At 40.1% G+C, this 19,472-nt stretch overlaps 1 protein-coding gene across 2 annotated transcripts in view; it reads right to left on the bottom strand.

Moving 5' to 3' along the window:
* Positions 1 to 19,472, bottom strand: part of XPR1 (xenotropic and polytropic retrovirus receptor 1) — a 238,174-nt gene that overhangs the window by 207,837 nt on the left and 10,865 nt on the right. For both annotated transcript variants that reach the window (XM_084637868.1, XM_084637867.1), the window contains exon 2: positions 18,040 to 18,091. In XM_084637868.1, coding sequence (XP_084493994.1) covers positions 18,040 to 18,091 — 52 coding nt within the window. The remainder of the gene's footprint in view (positions 1 to 18,039; positions 18,092 to 19,472) is intronic.

Raw genomic sequence — 19,472 nt, 5'->3', positions numbered from 1 at the left:
ATTTACACTTAGGGTATGGCTACACTTGCAGATGTAGAGCGCTTTGAGTTAAACCAGCCTTCGTAGAGCGCAATAGGGAAAGCGCTGCAATCGGTCCACATTGACAGCTTCAAGCACACTGGCATGGCCACATTTGTGGCACTTGCAGCGGCATTGGGAGCGATGCATTATGGGCAGCTATCCCAGCATGCAATTGACTCAACATGCTTTTCAAATGGGGGAGTGGGGTGGAGTGTGTTGTGTGTATGTGGGAGGAGAGAGAGTGCGTTGGGGGGGGGGGGCTGAAAGCATGTCAGCATGCTGTCTTGTAAGTTCAGACAGCAGCAGACCTCCCCTCTTCCCCGCCTCTCTCTCTCTCACACACACACACACACACAGCATTCCACAGTAACGGCTTGCTTTCCCTCAGAGCAGGCTGTCAGAAACAGAGCTTTCAAAGGGCATATCCGCATTCCTAGGCAAGTTCAAAACAATGAGAAGAGTGGCCACTTGACTTAAGGGGATTATGGGACATTTCCGGAGGCTGATCAGAGCGCAGTAATGCAACACCTCGTTCACACTAACCCCGGGGCGTTTCAGCCACTATGCAACAAGCGTTAATCTTCTTGCCGAGGTGGAGTACCAGGAGCGTTCTAGCCGTGGAGTCAGAGCACTCTACGTGCCTTGCCAGTGTGGACGGGGAGTGAGCTAGGGTGCCCGGGGCTGCTTTAATGCGCTCTAACTCACAAGTGTAGCCAAGACCTAAGTATGAATTTTGCCCATTGTCTTTAGATTAGGTTCCAAAGCATCACTGATGGATTACAGTTAACCTTTGTCAAGCTATGTGTGTCAGCTCCCAGCTTCTGAAAAGTATTACCTAATATAGTTATACATCATATTACACAATAAGCAGGGTCACCTAAGAATTAGAGCTAAGAATGAGAAGATAGACCAGTTATTCTGCACCTATCAGGCTAAACCATAGTCTTGCTGTGTGGCCCTAGGAAAGTCATTTGACTCCTTGCACTTCAGGTGAAAGTTAGATGAAGAGCAGCACTTTAGAGAAAGCAAAATGCCACATTTGAACAGAGTCTCCTATGTGAATGGATTTTTAGAAAAGAATATCTGGTAATTAAAACACCTGGATTTAAAGGAACAGCTCAGTATGACTGTCTAGCACAAAAGAGGAGACTTTCATCCCCTATTTAATTGCTAGGTTTTTATCCTTTTCAAGAAAAATACACTTGCTTTCTACAAAAGAGCCTGATCTGTGCAGGAGTCACAATCAGGATATTGATTCATATGGACAAAGCAAACAAAGAACTGTTTTTGTAAAAATACTGAAGTGTCCCAATGACTGATGCCCTACATCTTTTAGTAGCAGTTAAAAGTGAAGAGAAACTTCCCACTCCACAGGTGTCCATACTAAAATTATGACCCTCCATTAAAATGTCATTTGTTAAATATTATTCCAAGAGAATGAAAATACCGCTGCTAAAAAACCTTTATTCACATCTTGTCAACAGCCCTTAAGAGTATCTGTTCAGTTAGTCCTGCTTCAGAACTGGAATTTATCTCTTTTTGCTAGTTTACCTCGAAGGCAGGATCATCATTCTCCCAGTCTTTGATCAACTACAAATATTTTGTTTCAACAGACAGACTCACAACAGAATACTCAAATCATGAAAGAAGTCTACATCTTCCAAAATCCTCCTTCTGAAAAAACTGAGTGCTAAGATGCAAGATTTAAAATGCAGCCATAACAGAGCTGATTTCTGTGAAACATGTGAACCACAGAGCATTGTAAACTAAGTCTGCGTGTAGAGAACACTTTCCAAGATAGGCCACTTTTGACTACAGTCCAAACAGATTATTTGCCAGATGAGAACAAAAAATTAAAATAAGAAAAATAAAAGATACGTGCTTTATATTTAAAAGCACCTGCTCCAAGTACCAGGAAAATCATGGGTCTGCGTTCAGGATCATTTTACATAACTGGATAGAAAAAATGGGCTTCCTCTATCTGCTGACCCTCTCAGCAATAGTAAAGCTTTTCATACCTGAACCATGAACCTTCCCTTTTGTCTCATCAGCTATCTCTTCTGAGTGGGGCATAGGATAGGGATAAAGAATAAATACATAGGACTGCAAATGAAGTCATCCTCCCAGCTTTATTAGAGAGTTTGAGTAGTCATGCAAATATGATGCTCTTGCACTCTTTCAATATGGCAAATATTTAGACAAATTAATTTTTAACCCAAGTGTTATAAGAACTAAGTGATGTTTGTTTTACAGTAATCCAAAAACCACTAAGAGTACCAATTAGCTGCAGACGAATTGTCAGATACCATCCAAAATGTCACTATTTCTAAACAAGAACTGGAACCGAATTTAGCATAGAGAAACTCAGTCAGACAATATAAACCTTGAAAGACTAGTACCGAGAAGTCACCTACTACAGGACAGGCCCAACAAAGATAACAACAGAACGCCACTAGCCATCACCTTCAGCCCTCAACTAAAACCCCTCCAACGCATCATCAGGGATCTACAACCTATCCTGAAGGATGACCCATCACTCTCACAAATCTTGGGAGACAGGCCAGTCCTTGCCTGCAGACAGCCCTCCAACCTGAAGCAAATACTCACCAGCAACCACACACCACACCACAGAACCACTAACCCAGGAACCTATCCTGGCAACAAAGCCCGCTGCCAGCTATTCAGGGGACACCATCATAGGGCCTAATCACATCAGCCACACTATCAGAGGCTCATTCACCTGCACATCTACCAATGTGATAGATGCCATCATGTGCCAGCAATGCCCCTCTGCCATGTACATTGGTCAAACTGGACAGTCTCTACGCAAAAGAATAAATGGACACAAATCAGATGTCAAGAATTATAACATTCATAAACCAGTCGGAGAACACTTCAATCTCTCTGGTCACTCCATTACAGACCTAAAGGTCGCAATATTACAACAAAAAGACTTCAGAAACAGACTCCAATGAGAGACTGCTGAATTGGAATTAATTTGCAAACTGGACACAATTAACTTAGGCTTGAATAGAGACTGGGAGTGGATGGGTCATTACACAAAGTAAAATTATTTCCCCCATGTTTATTCCCCCCCCCCACCACTTCTCAGACGTTCCTGTTAACTGCTGGAAATGGCCCACCTTGATTATCACTACAAAAGATTTTCTCCCCCCTGGCTGGTAATAGCTGTCTTAAGTGATCACTCTCCTTACAGTGTGCATGATAACACCCATTTTTTCATGTTCTGTGTGTATATAAATCTCCTCACTGTATTTTCCACTGAATGCATCCAACGAAGTGAGCTGTAGCTCACGAAAGCCTATGCTCAAATTGGTTAGTCTCCAAGGTGCCACTAGTACTCCTTTTCTTTTTGCGAATACAGACTAATACAGCTGCTACTCTGAAACCTACAAAATATGAGTATTTTCAAGGGGACCCAGGACAAGTGTAGTACCTGAAACACCTTATTTTTTTTTCCCCAAGATTATTATATTACAAGTTGGTGTCCCTTTAGTATAACACAAGATTATTCAGCAATATCGTGGCACCGGAAACCAATTGCTTCAATTCTCCAGCTGCTTTTTGCTCTAGAAACCATGATAACTTTGTTTTCAAAGTACATTGTAACTTTACTAACATAATTGCAATACATTCAGAGGGGTGAACAAAGACTTGAAGCTTTAGAAAACTAGTCTAAAGTTATATATAAATCTTAGCCACTTGCTACATTTCAGAACAAAGTTAGCTGGAAAAAAACGTACAATTTTGAAAATTAAGTTTTACATTACAAACATGATTAAACAAAGGTACTACAAAACCAAGTGTTTAATCTGTAAAGCCACACAGTTAAGCCAAGCTGACAGCTAACATAGGGAACTCATGGCATCATTCAGTATTTGTAAAATCTTAGTTTCTTACAAAGGCGGCCCATGAGTTTAAGTTTGGCACAGAATCTTGTGTGTCTCACGCCACGTCCCCACCCCACAGTGGAGAATCACTTTCATTTGGTTGCTTTTGCACACAGGACTCACTCAACAATGACAGCAACAGACAAGTTAAACTGACAGCTTGGCTAATTTCACATTAGTTCTCCTTTGGGTCCACAGAGGAAGCTCTCTGTAAAATCAGCACAGGTGTAAGCCGCCACTGCTGCTACTGGGGGTTTATAGGCTAGGACAGGGGTAGGCAAAGTATGGCCCACATCCGGCCCGTCAGACCTTTTAATCCAGCCCTCGAGCTCCGGCCGGGGAGTGGGGTTGGGAGCTTTCCCTGCTCCAGTGCTCCAGCCGGGAAGCGGGGTCAGGGGCTTGCCTTGCTTTGCTCAGCTCCTGGAAGCAGGGGCAGCCAGGGGGTTCCGCATGCTGCCCCAGCCCCTGGTGCCGGCTCTGCAGCTCCCACTGGCTGGGAACTGCTTCAGGTAAGCGCCGCCCAAATCCTGCACCCCTGAACACTCCCCCCCCGCCCCCCTCCCCAGTGCCCCACCACCCTTCCCCAGCCCTGATCACCCTCCAAACCCTTTGATCCCAGCCTGGAGCACCCTCCTGCACCCCAAACCCCTCATCCCCAGCCCTACCCCAGAGTCTGCACCCCCAGCCAGAACCCTCATCCCTCCCATGAGCCCCAATCTCTGCCCCAGCCAGCCTTCCGTACAATTTTCATACCAAGATGTGGCCCTCAGGCTAGAATGTTTGCCCACCCCTGAGATAGGACAATGACAACACTAACATTAGTCTCTTCTCCCCACCTCAAGCAGCAGAGGATTGCATCTGTGCTTGTATTTGAGGACTGCAACTATCAATCCAATTAGGTGAAAGAAATAGTCTGGTCTGTAAAAGACAGCAATGACTCCACTTCTCCTCTATTAGCTCAATTTTAAGCTCTAAAGGTGATGGAGGCTGGAAGCATGAAGACTATGTTTTCAGCCTTTTGAAGGGTGAAGAAAGGTGTACAGTGGTTGTACAGCACTAGCTAATTGTTTACAAACATATTACCATTGAACGAGACCAGCCACCACAGAGCCATATGGCACAACTAAGTAGAGAAAAGGAAAGATTTGATGAGGAAAAGCGTGGCCAAGAATTAAAGGCTGATAAAGCTATTGCATCTCTTACCCCATGCCTTGATAAACATGTCAATCAATCCTGAAATTTCAGTGGGAAAGCCAACGCTTTTGGCACACCTTGACTAGATTAAGATAGGAAATCAGTGAAACACTTGAAATTATATCCTAAATGTGACCTATAGCCTTCCATAACAGTTAAACACTATAGGCTTCTTGAATTTATACCTATTCGTACTATTAGCAAAAGCTAGCTAAAAAGGCCAGAGCTTTCAAGCACTCAGTAGATTTTATATCAAGTTCTTCATTCTGGTGCTTCAGTGGTTAACAGCCAAGTTTTAACAAATAAGGAAAAACTCAGCTGGCAAAGAATTTCCTGCATCAGCAACTCCTGACAGACAGCTGGGTTGTACCAATCTCAACATTTGTGGCCCCAGAGAAATAATTCCATGTCTGACTAATTCATTAATGGAATTTGTGCTCTGGCAAGCTTGAACAGAGATCACGCACCTTCTGAGGTTTAGTTTCATTTGAGCTAGCCAGAGAGAAGATAACAACTGTTCAGAGTAGAACACTTCACTGAGATATGTGCACACCACCCTAGTTCAAGCAAATGAGCACAAAAGCAAGAATTAAATTGGTAGTTGGCTGAGAACTATAGGAATTCACAGGTGGAAGGGAAATTGTTATGGAACATTTTTAACTGGGGTAGGTTTGAGTTACAAAAATGAAAGCAGTAGATTTTCAAAGGCTTAAATGGCTTTCCTTGGGAGTTAGGCACCAAAAGTGACTTTGAAAATCTACCCCCAAAGACTAATTTACTATCTGCAGTAGCAACCAAATCTTCCATTTTAAAAAGTGATGGGTATATCTTAAGAGCACAGAGTCAAAGCACCAGCTGGGAAAGAACACCAGTGTCCACATGAATTCAGAAACATGAACCAGAAATCAACACCAGTCAAGTAAGTTCCATTCAGTAGTAAGCCTCGTCCAGAGTGTGGGGCTCAGCCGTAATTCCAGTTCTTGCCAGATAATTGTTTGCATGCAGACATGAACCCGATTGCCTTCTCTCAATTATCCCACTCTGATTTTAGGCTTTCCAAGAGATCATCATGAAGGACACTTGCCGAGCAAAATGGTTTTGGAACAGTGGCAAGCTCTCCCTATGGCTGATGCATACCTAGTGTTCATGCCTGATAAACAACATATGCAAAGCCAGTGGTGCTCACCAGCCAGCATAATTTGCATTTGCCAAACCAGATCTGACCACTGGTCCACCAAAATCTGGTATCCTACCTCTAACAGCCTACACATGAGGTTTCAGAGCCTGGCATAACATACCTCTCCCCCATTTCCCTAAAGCATATGGTCAATCCTTCAATGCTGTATATAGGACTCCAAAAGAGGAGATTTAGTTCTAGACCTGTATTTGTAACAATTAAATTTACCTTTTGAAGCACGAAATTTCCAGATTCACAACTCACCAAACTCACATTGGTTTAAAACTATAGCATCAGTAAAATAATCTGGTTGTTAAATGGGATACTCAAGGATTTTTGGGCCCAAACACAATCTCATGCAACAACTCTAGAAGATCACCCACATGCATACACAGTATAATCTATAAACATTGTTTGGGTCCGCAACAATCTATATATCACTGAGGACCACTGCGACATTGACAGACAGGTCAAATTGTATGTGACCCATAACAACTTACCAAGAGACACTGAAATGTAATCAAGACAATCTATTTGCATGTGAGTTTCAAAGAGATGGCCTAGACCAACAATCATTGACCATTTATTTGTAGTAATAGAAATCAAGAGTAGATGCTGAGTATATTTGTCTGTGTTTACCTGTATCTTGTTACAAGTTTAACAGTGTGATCTAATTAGCTGGTAGATGCTAAAATCCTGTTCCTGTCTTATAAGGCATCATTACTGCCTATTGACTCAAAGATCAAAGATGTAAGATACTACAGGAACTAATATTATTATTGATATCGTCTTCATCTTAATTTCTTTGCTATGATGAACTGCCTTGATAATTTGAATGGCTAATTGATTTATGTAAATGATGAAGCTAGTTTACTTGTGTATGCATAGGAAATAGAAGATTAGCTTCAAACCAACAATATACACTGCCTATTCTTTATCCAGGAAAGGTCCTGATGTGACGAGAGCTGTCAAGAGGCTTATCAGCTTGCTACAAGACTATAAAGAAAAAGCCCTGGGTCTGATCCTGCCATCTCAGGTCTGCTTAAACTTTGACAGGGAAGGTATAAGCCACAAGACTGAGGTATCCAGGTTTACTCTGGATTTAACCTGGAATTCTCATGGAAGAGAACAAACTGGATTGTTTATTGGACTATAACCTTTTAAACTGATTCCAGAAAGATTTTTACAAATCAGCAGCCTCACCATCTCTGCTATGAAACTGACCTAAAGACTTTTCATATATCTGTATGTTTATTGATCTCTTAACCACTGTAACTCTCTTCCTTTTTCTTTTCATTATTAAACCTTTAGTCTTTTAGATACTAAAGGATTGGCATCTGCATGATTATTGCATGACTACTGGAGAATATATGGTACTGTATTATAGAAGCTATTTTGTTACTGATTTGGTGACTCTAATTATTACCCCCTTTGGGGATTGTCTGCCCTATTGCTTACTCAAGGCAAACTGCAAGGATTCTCAGGGTGGCCCCTTCAGGCATCCAGCCACAACCACACAAACTTTTAAGAATTTTTAAATCATCCTTAAGAACACATTCTTGGGCTTAGGTGTGTAGTGTCCTTTCAAAGTATTAGACTCACTTCCAAAAATGGTTTCTTTCCTGTAGCTGCTCTTAGCCAAGGTAAAGCAGACCCAAATCCTGAGTTGCTCTCATTTTGAAGGCATTTGTTGTACTTTTATTGTTCAACAGAATAGCTGAACCGTGGTCCCAACTGTTTTCTCAGGCACCTAAAATTCCCGTTGATTTCAATGAGAGTTTTAGGTGTACAAAGAATGCAAGATCAGGCCCCACATTTATTTAATCAATTTCATTCCCCAACTTCCAGTTCTGAACATGAAAGATGAAAAGTAATTCTAGAGGTACTAAAACACTAGTGGAATTCCATTAATCAAATTGCACATCGGAACATCGGTCAACACTTACCTGCTACCCCACCTCACTGCATCACAGACATAGAAAGGATTCACCACCACTCAGAGAATTAGCATTACCAGACCTGAGTTTACTGGTCTATGATCACACAAAGGAGCCCCACTAAATATGGTTTGTCCTCTCAACACTGAATAAAAATTACAGAATAAAAATTTATTCTGTGAAGCATTTTCATCCATATCTGTACAAACAGTTCTTGTGTCTCTGCGCACTGAGCAACCTGCTAGGATTATCCTATCTAAGCAACAAAAGACTCCAAGTTTTATGGTAACAGTACCCATCCTTCTTTAAAGCCCCCTGGCAATGAATTGGCAGTTGAAGAATCTAGCTGGCATGGATCCACTCCAGTTTAGCAGAGGAGAGAAGACTGGACTGCTAGGCTACAGATAAGATGGCTGTCTTAGACAGCTGCATTAGGGACAGATGAAGTACTATAGGGAGTGATCTTTCAAGATGTCTTGAGCTTTGGCTACAGCCCTCAGAGCAAGTTTGCAATTATGGGACAGGATGGTTTCAAGGTCAACCATCTCATCCCCATTGCTCCTCTTTTCTGCTTCAAATCCACCCTGCCTCACAAACAGGATGGAAGCACTTATAAAATATGTTCAGAATTACTCCTATAATTGCTTTAACAGCATACTCCTAAAATCAAATTCAGCTACTTAGGACTTACAGTACTATAGTCTAGAATGCAGATAATTCAGCTCCTAATAAAAATCTGTATGCCTGGGGTTACATAATGCATGAAAAATCAATTGCATGCCATAATACACCAATACAAATGCAATTTTCCTTTTCCCGATCCACTGATTGCATCTCTTGTTAAAGTCACATAGCTAGTCAATTTCTCATCAGGAACCACAGACTGGCATTCAATCTCCTTGGTGATAAACTATGCTTCATCCTCTCAACAAAAGAGAAAATGAGACATTAAACACGTGACCTTACTGGGCCCCAATACTATTGATACCACCCCGTGCCCCCACAATGCTTGTATGGATGGCTGCTGCTCACAGGATTCTCTAAAGAAGTCTAATGGCCTGTCACAGTGCAGCATTTAAGAACCACTTTGCCAGCCATGTTATTGTACACCATAATGCTGAAGCTGCTTTGCACTCAAAGTGAATTCATACATTCTGACATAGCTACCTACCCTGTGGCTTTTGGCTACAGATAGAGATTTTGGAACATTTTCCTGATTGACAAGTCACTAACTTTTACGTTATTTCTTTGAAACTGTATGTAATGGTTAAAGCATCCATTATATTACAATGGAATTTCTTAAAGATTAAAGATCTTGTCAGCTGCGTTTGTAATTCTGATGATAAAATGCCATTAACTCAAGTGTCTGCAATTTGTGCAGCATATTAGATATTAACCTAGGTAATAAAAGTGGCTACCATGTCCAACAGTAACAGTGGAGCAATTTAAAGTCAGTCAGTCACTGGCTTTTTTAAATGAAGAATCATTGACTGAAGTCATACTGAGGCTTTGTAAAACTATTATAATCTGTGCTAATTTATTTTTAATTGAAAATTGCAGTAAGGTTATAAATGCTTTTTAAAAAATGCTATTACTGGTAGGATCTCTTATTTGACTTTGACAAAATTGTTATAGGCAAAAAAGCAAAATATTATAAGTGAAAGCCTTGATTCCGCAAAACATTTGAACAGATGTGTAACTTTACCTATTTGAAGAGTCCAGTGGACTTCAATGAGACTACTAAGGTGCTTAAAGTTAGGCATGTGCAAAATTAAACAAAATACAAAAACAGCCACTTTAGAAATTTAAGACTGTAAAACAGTCTTTTATTTACAAATAAATTTAAGAATAAAATTAAGAATTTTTAAATTCCGATTCATCTCAAGTAAAAAAAAAAAAGTCAAATTTTGACTCTATTGAGTCTGTGTTCTAAACTAAAAAGGCAGTTTTCATCATTAATTGAGATCTATTCATTAACTCCTATGTCAACTAAAACTATAAATATTCCTTTCTAAATTCACTATTACCTGGTCCTCCTTTTTATCCCTCATCCTTAAGCATATATGAGACAGGGAATAGGATCAGGAGTGATCTGACTTTTACTCTGCACATTGCCCTTGTTTGCTTTAAAAATATTTAATCTTAAAAAAAGTCATCCTCATGCTCTCATACAATCTTATTGTTATAACCAACACACAGTATGACCTTTAAGCAGATTAATGTAACAAAACTGAAGAGGGCTGCCTCAGAGGTATAATCATAGGGGAAATCCTTTGTTCCTCCACTGTATTATGCAGACACATCAGGATTCCATGGGGTGTTAGTGAAGTGAGTTGGCCATTTTTCCAAGGCATCTTACAAGCTATTCTTATCTGACAGAATACTATCTCATTTCAATGATTCTGCTCCTTCCCTGCCCACAGCACACATTTTGAAACCAAAAGAAACCAATTAAGTTTAATTCATATTGCATTATTCACTGAGGACAGCTGATCTCCTCTTAAGTCTTAATTGCATAATAATAGTTCAAGAATCACATTTTATATAAGGAATTACTGGAAACCCAGAGGCTACCTCATGGTAAAGGTGACTGTTAGCAATTTTTATTGCATATGGTACAAAAACCAGCCTGGTTTTGTGAATGTTCATGTATTGTTTCTCTATAACTGCAACTAAAAGTGTTCTGATTCTTTTCACCATTGGTCCTGTTAGACAGCCATTCCTTCATCAAAACATTGCTACCAACTATCCACCTTTGTGAAATGAGCTACACTGGAAAATGAATATTCTCTGGTCTACAACCCCCAATGCTGGTCACTAAAATGAAACTGGACATACACCTGTTAAATTATAAATGTTCACTAATTCCCTTAACCAGAGAAAAGGAAGTACCTTGCTGTTTTTGTTTTGTTTTCTGTTATTGTTGTTTTTAAAACACAAGGAGGTAAAAGAAGGGAAAAAAGAGCACAGTCTACGGTCTCTGATGTATTATCCAGTACCATTAATGAATAATCTATACCACTTCTGCAACCGGACTGATAAGCAGTTCACCAGACCTACTGCTCCCTGAACACAGTTTCTCAGTTGCCATTTCATATGGGACAGGCCAGCCTATTATGTCCAACTTTCACTACCACCGACTGTACTAAATACAGCTCTGATTGTCCCAGTTTTCACAGCTCTTATTTATTAACACCAGAAAGCTGGAAAAGAAAATGGATGTAAATGAATCATACCAAAGCAATAACCTGCCCCCTTCCCAACCTCAGACAGAGTTTTGTGCTTATATCACTTTGCATACCTAAGTCTCAATAATCAGTAACATCCAAGCCTTACTAAAGTGAACGCCTAAAAATTGTTTTGTCAACCACCTGGATGATTTCTATCACTAAATTACAAGGTCTAGATTACAGTTTTTCCCTCTTACTGCTGATAAATCCTTATTCTCCACACACAACACACACAATCCCTTGATCTTTTGAACTTCATATCTTTCCAACTCCTCAGTGTCTTCTAAGAAATCACACCCTGTTCACTAGCAAACTGTCACAAAGTACACCCAGGACCCATCCCTCACGAGCCGCCTTGGGGTTAGGTATTGAAATAACTACTTCTGCAGCCTCTTAACCATTTGTCTGGAACATGGCAAAGGAATTAGATTTGCTCCATATCCTATCACATTCAGCACTAAATATTTTTATCACCGCAATGGAGTCGACTAAGGAATACTATCAGGCCTTCATTTATTTTAATTGCAGGAATAAATCCAAGTCAGTTTACAAAGGGGTCTGATGATATTAACCCAAAATTAATCAATGGTATATTGCAAATGAAGATTAAAACCTTCTTATATGAGAATGAGTGTGTGTAATCATACCAACATGCCCTCAAACATTGGTATTCTCACATGGTTTGAGCCCCACTCCTGTCACTCTTCACATATAAAGCAAATTTTATATATATATATATATATATATATATATATATATATATATATATATATATAAGGTTTCAGAGTAACAGCCGTGTTAGTCTGTATTCCCAAAAAGAAAAGGAGTACTTGTGGCACCTTGGAGACTAACCAATTTATTTGAGCATAAGCTTTCGTGAGCTACAGCTCACTTCATCCGATGAAGTGAGCTGTAGCTCACGAAAGCTTATGCTCAAATAAATTGGTTAGTCTCCAAGGTGCCACAAGTACTCCTTTTCTTTTTATATATTTATATATATATAAAGATATATATATATAAAAGATACTATAGAGAAACCCTGTTACATTTGCTTCTTTCTACCTCCAGCCCCATTTTGCTGTAACATCATCCATTAGTTTTATTCTTAAGTATATATATTTCTTATATAATATATATTCTTATATTATACTTATGTAAGTATAAGTAAAATATATATGTATATAAAAAGCAAAATTAGAATATTTTCTAAACCCCATACACTGTTTAACCTTCTTATGTGTAGTAATCCTTGTTCAGAGAGGCAAAAGGAATGAAATTATGTCCTACTGAGATATAGGTTTATGGAATAAGTGGGAAAAACAGCTCATTTTAACAGATGTAAAATAATTTTAGAAGCAGGTTAAGTTTCAAAATCCCTAAGAATAACAAAAGATCCTGGGGAAAAATATTTAGAGTGGACCCTGTCCATTCAAGCAGATAATCAGAATGAATAATTTATAGGCATGCTTTCATCTTCACTACTGCTGAGAAGAGTTGCATTCTAAGGAGCTCAGGGAAATGCCGACACATCTGCTAACTAAGTGGAATAATCAGTAGGAGTCCAAGCCACGACAGTCCAGGAACCTGTCTTGTTGAGGGGACAAAGCTGACAGGAGACAACGGGGAAAGGCAGAGCACTACTCGCCCTACATGAGGCCAGTATTTCATGCCTTTGTCATAGGGTGCTTTTTGCCTCTGGGAAAAAAAAGCAAGGCATGATACCTGATTTTCACCACAAAACACCAGGAGCTGCTTCCCGAGTGCTTCCTCTCACAGCAAATCCATGGGTGCCAATTTCTACTGACTTCTTATACTCATGTCATAGTTTTGGTGGAAAACCTGTAATCTCACAAGGCTGAGAGCTGTGTAAAGCAGAAGGAGGAACAATCTTACAACAGCATCAATTCATCCAGTCTGAACTATTCATTATAAAAATATTACATGCTAATTTCTACTAATAGGGCAAATATGAAAGCCAAAGAATCCCCTGGTAGTTCAAGGAATTTCCTTTGCATAGCATGTAGGATTGGGAGACAATTACATATTATTTGTTTGCTTTTACTGGCTTATGTCCTGTATGTGAAAGTGTGGTTTAAGAAAGGTCAAACATAAATACTACTCAGAAGTTGCTTGGATAAGAGGAAGGTATACAAACAGCGTTGCTTTGATAAAGTGGAAGTCCACAAAGAAAGCTATTAAGAACATGCAGGGAACTGATGCAAGCCTAAAGGAAACTATGGGAACAAAAAATAACGAGACACAGGAAGAAATGGGATCTTTGAACAAATTTAGTTAAACTATGTATATGTGAGCAACTCTTCTGGAAGAGTGTGTGCAGGCCACTTGGTGTAATTCATGCAGAATTCAGGATACAGAAATGCATAATGCTGGTACTCTGCTGCTTCTACAAAAGGCTTGGGTGGTCAGGCACAGAACGACCTCGCCTCTTCCATCTTTCTTGCCTCCATCCAAAATAAGCAGAATGCAATATTCAATACAGGAAGAACCAAGGAATTATAAACACATCAACAAGGACAGGAGAATATTGGGACAATAACTTAAAATTTACAGGAAGTTGCACAAATTTTCCCCAGAGGTGGGTGGTGGTATGGGGAGGTGTGTTTTTGCACATTTTTGCAATACATTATTCTGGTCACTCACATCCCTGCTTTGTTATTTAAAATCAAATTGTCATAGTGTTCATAGCTTTAAAATGGAAACACAGATTTACACATGCAAAAGTCAGCTGAGCACAAAGCCAGTTAGCATCACTACACACCTGAGTAAGGTAGCAGAGTAGAAGATCTCCACTTTGACCTGGGCTCTGCCCATCACTCATCAGATCTCAGGCTTTTCCCCACCACCACCACCACCAAACTTTTTGAAAGTAGCAAGACTACAAGTAGTTTAAATTCTTTAAGTGCCACTTAGAAGTTAACATTGTTTGTCCATGACTGAACTGTGCAAAGAGACAGTAATGGGTACAAGGCTGTTGAAAACAGTTTATATTAGGTTTGTTTTTGTTTTTTTTGTGCTTAGCCTGAGCAGATCTTTGAGACTTTTGATTGCCCCCATTATTTACTGGGAGTGTTTTGGAGGTGATATGAAGCACTTATCACACCACACAACCCTTTGCGAAATGATACATATAGCAGCCTGTAGCAGCCGTTTAATAAAGCGTCTGTGCGAATACTTCACTGCACTTGTAACAGAGCAGGAGAAACACGGAAGTTAAGGGGAAAAATTCCTCGACTCTAAGGAAGCAAACAGACTCAATCTTCTCCTAGCTCAAGTGATATGACAAAGCCTTGACTAATAAACTAGTACTCCACATTAAGTCAAATCAAAGCTAATTAGATGTGTCCACGCAGGGGTCTGCACCAGTTTAACTAAGCACATTTTGATTTTGATTAAACCAGTACAATCTGCATTTAGACAAGGCCTTCAGTAGAGTGTTCATCCTGGACAATGGTTTGAATAATAGCGAAAAAGAAAATATGCACAATTCTGGCAAGCAAAGCATCTCTCATATATAGGCACTGTCAGAAAACCAACATCAAACAGCCACTACTGGGAAAAGAAATTGGTCATGGACTACTGCTGATCTGGCTCTTAAAAATCCAGGGAGGTTGCATCCATGATAGGAACTGGAAAGGTGTTCTGAACTTATTGTGCATGTAAACACAGTCCATCCTCCTGGTCCAACAATAGCATCCATGAGCAGGCTATGTAGAGCTCTTGTAACCAGAGTACAGGCAGATGACACTGCTTTTGAAGGGTTTATGTGCATCCCTTTGAAGAGTGATTTTGCCCAGCTCCAGAACTTGACCTAACATTTTCAATGTTTGTTAAAATACCTCAACTCCAACCAAACATTTCAGATGGACATACTAGATCAGGGGTTCTCAAACTGGGGGTCGTGAGGTTATTGCATGGGGGGTCACGAGCTGTCAGCCTCCACCCCAAACCCCACTTTGGATCCAGCATTTATAATGATGTTAAATATTTTTTAAAAGTGTTTTTAATTTATAGGGTGGGGGTGTCACACTCAGAGGCTTGCTATTTGAAAGGGGTCACCAGTACAAAAGTTTGAGAACAACTGTACTAGAGAATGCTAGTAATTAAGTCAGTGCTTCTCAACTTTGAGCACTGCCATGGCAGGAGGGCATAAGGGAAGAGGATAAAAGCAATGGAGACAGAGAGAGATACCTGATCTCCTGTCGCTACTAAAAACATACTCCAAAAGCTGCATTTCCTTGAATGTCACCTGCCTTCCTTCCCTGTTATCTCAGCAGCTCCTAATCCAGCTGGCCAAAGAAGCAGCACACATGTATATGAATGTAGGTTCAGGCAATAATCCTTGCAACCTGTTTCTCTTCTCCTGTAGTACGCAGCTCAGCCACAAGAGCACATGAGACCACAGACATCTCAAGAAGCATATTGGTGATAGGGAAGTCAGTAAAAGCACGGAAGCAAAATAAAGAATAGCAAAAGAGACTTTAAGTGAGAGCAACAAGGGTGGGGGTGGGGGGGGAGAAAATAATGGAAAAGGAATAGATAGAAAATGGAGAAAGAATTGAGCAAAAGAAGGGTCATATGGTGACAACGATGCTGATACTTGGGAAGAGGGACAGAAGGGAATTTCTTCCCACCAATCCATCACAAGGACTACTTCAACAAAAAAGAATGGAACCACTAACTTAAATGGCCCCATGCAGGCATTTGCTGTTGCTATTGTCTAACTGGAGATAGTTTTAGCAAAACTGAGTTAAAGTAGACTGCTTAGCTAATTATTTTATGCCATACAAAATTAGGTTCGTTTTTTACATTAACAATACCAGGATGTCACTTACCCCTTTTTACTGAAGAACTTTGACAAGCTCTTTAGAGGACATCATAGGAGACTGAAACAAGTTAAAGCTCTCCCATATCCTAACTAGAGGGACAATACACACACACACACACACACACACAGTTCCTTTTCCATTGGTACTTTAAATAAATATGTACAATATGCACAAAGACCACATATCTAGACACTATGCTAAAAGTGTCAAGAGAAAAAAGTTACAGCTCCCAAAGTTTAATTAACACATTAGCGCTAGCTTCCCACTACATCTTCTCCACATCCCTTACCTTGTTATTTTTAAATCCCTATTTACCAGGTAGTACACTAAACAGCTGTGAAGACCAAGGAAATACAAGGAGCTAATTAGAAGGAATGTAGGAGTAGACTGGTGAAGAGGAAAAAGAATGGAAAAAAATACATTTGACACTTGTGTTTTTCATTGTAGCCTTTTCCACAACAGGTGAATAGGTAAATTAGTACTGTGGAATGATAAGAAAAGATACCTGGGAGTTCTGATTTTAGAGAAAAACAGAAAATTCAAAGACCTTACTTAGTCTTCTGGAAGAGAAGAGAATGGAAAAATTAATCTTAAAATAATGAATAATGCATAGCGGTGATTAAATTTCCAGTGTACTCTAAGAAAGTGACCAAACAGTTGTTAGCAATGCCCCACCCTTCTTTCAACTGGTAATAACATCAGTTTAACTGCAAGCATAGATGGGATGGAATTGTTTGACACCATTACAGAAAACATGACCAAGATTAACCACTTGACCATATTAGCATGTTTTTCCTGGTTTATATATACCTAAAAAGGTGAATAAAGTCATAAACTGTATTAAAATAGGGATTAACATAGAAGTGCCATTATAGTTAATGATACATTCTCACCTTCGATATTGCATTCAGTTTTAGTCACCTAACTGCAAAAAAGGCAAAAAGATATGAGGAGGGTAACAAAACTAGCCGCTGGGGCAAGCAATTTAAAGATTAGGATTATTCTGTAGTTCTCTTACAAAGGAGATGAAAGATAAATGTAATGAGTTTCATCAAGAAAGTTAGTTTTATGGGTAAGCACTTGATTAACAAAGCCTACTCCTATAATGCAACCAGTTTAAAGCTGACAGAATTTTTTACATAACGTTATCAAGGGAACTCATTGCCAGTGAACAGATACAAATGGCTTAGTAAGAAAAATATTAAAATAATTCTACATTTATACAAATAAGAATGGCATCCCAATTGAACACAGGATAAATGTTAGAGGCTCACTTATGCTTCAGGGCACAAACTGGGATCAGAAAATTAACCCAAAGTGCAACATTGCAGAAATTAGACAGACACATTATGGCTATTTTATATGTTCCTGTCCAGCACTTCGTATTAGCCACTTCTGGGGATTGGAATTGTCATACCAGAACACAGTACTATTCTTAACTCAAGAAGGGGTCACTTCCACCACTGAATGATTGAGTGTTCATATACACAAGAAGAAAATAGCTGTTACAAGCCTCACACTATAGAAATATCCTTTTATTGTTCTAATGATTCAGTAAACAAAGCTTTAGAGAGCTGGAAAAGCAGAATTTTCTGCAGCCAAGATCTTGCTTCCCCTTTGGTCTATTAAGCCTGTCAGTTTCAGCAGATAGGCAAGGGGAAACTGTGCTTGGTACTCAACATCCAGTAATGCAAGTATGATTCAGGGTCACAGCTTGCTTACCTTCTATAGAAGGGGCCTGGTCCTGAGCTGCATACAGCATCTCCTTGAAAGCCTGCAGCAAACAGAAAAAATTAAACCAGTCAGCACAAAAGACTTAAGTCACTCTGATAAGCCTGTTTGAAAATGAGTAGCAGTTAAAGTCTAATTCCTCAAGACTGATATATAAAGCTATGGAATATGAGGTCACTGCAATTATACTTATTCCTGACAACAAAGGAAATACACAAACTACGTATTTACTAACAGCTTTGCCTAGAACCAGTTGCCTTGCTGTCTAAAAGACTACCCTGACAGCAGGTGTAAATATGCTCTTTTGGAAAAATATTTCCAATTAGGTAGGACAGGATTTTACTAGAGAGAAACCCGACAATACCAGAGATTTGGTGTGACGTAACAGGGATCTGTCATGGCAAAGGAAGAAAGAGCCTCAGGGCCTGCTTATCAGTATTGTGAACTACTGAAAAATATACACTTTTATTTAAAAAGTGAAAACCACATGACAAAAGAAATCATCATATTTCCCTTTTAGTCTTCTCTTGAAGTGGAGACTAAAAGAGGAAAACATTAGTTCAGATGAGGATCGTTAACCAGCACTCCAGAACCATAGTGTCTCATGCTCCAGAATTCAAGGGATCAAATAGCTCAGGAAACCCAGTACACTAGTTTTCTAGTACAGGAAGCAGTTTCACAAATCAAACTGGCAGAGGTCACACAGTTAAAGATATACTTTGGGCAATCCATTCAACTGCTACATGCACAACCTGGGTTCAAGAGTGGTATTCAAACATCCCAAAAACCTCATGTGTTCCAAGCCCAGCATGTCAGTTACAATCCTTTTTATATGATGATTTTCAGTTTGTTACTGAAGCAATACCAACAATTCAAGAGTGGGTTTTATAGTCTACACTCCTGCTTACTACGCAAGTGCAAATAAGAAAGAAACAGGATGAATAATGGTGAAGCCTAGACTGGTCATGCTGGACCCAGAAACCGCACCATTGCATATGTTAAGGCAAACAATGCCCACTATATAGCGTGCATGATGAATGTGAAAGTGGTAGAGATACAGTTGCTGTGCAAACCATAACTGAATTTTCAGATTTGTGAACCTATCAACATCTAAACCAGAGGTGGGCAAACTACGGCCCGCGGGCCACATCCCGCCTGCAGGACCAGGAGTCCTGCCCAGCTCCTGGCCGGGGAGGCTAGTCCCCGGCCCCTCCCCCTTCCCCTCAGCGCAACACAAAGCCAGCCCTCTAGCTCACCGCTCCTGCCAGGCAGTGTGGCTGGCTCCAGCATAGTAAGGGGGCGGAGGGGTCCCAGGGGGCAGACAGGGAGCAGTGGGCAGTTGGATGGGGCAGAGGTTCGGGCTGGGGGGAGTCAGGGAACGGGGGTCAGGGGCTGGATAGGGCATGGAAGTCAAAGGGGCCTGT

Source organism: Lepidochelys olivacea, assembly GCF_965140295.1.
Source record: "Lepidochelys olivacea isolate rLepOli2 genome assembly, chromosome: 8".
NCBI lineage: Eukaryota > Metazoa > Chordata > Testudines > Cheloniidae > Lepidochelys > Lepidochelys olivacea.
The sequence above is the reverse complement of the archived record's forward strand: the minus strand, read 5'-3'. Positions and strand labels throughout refer to the sequence as shown.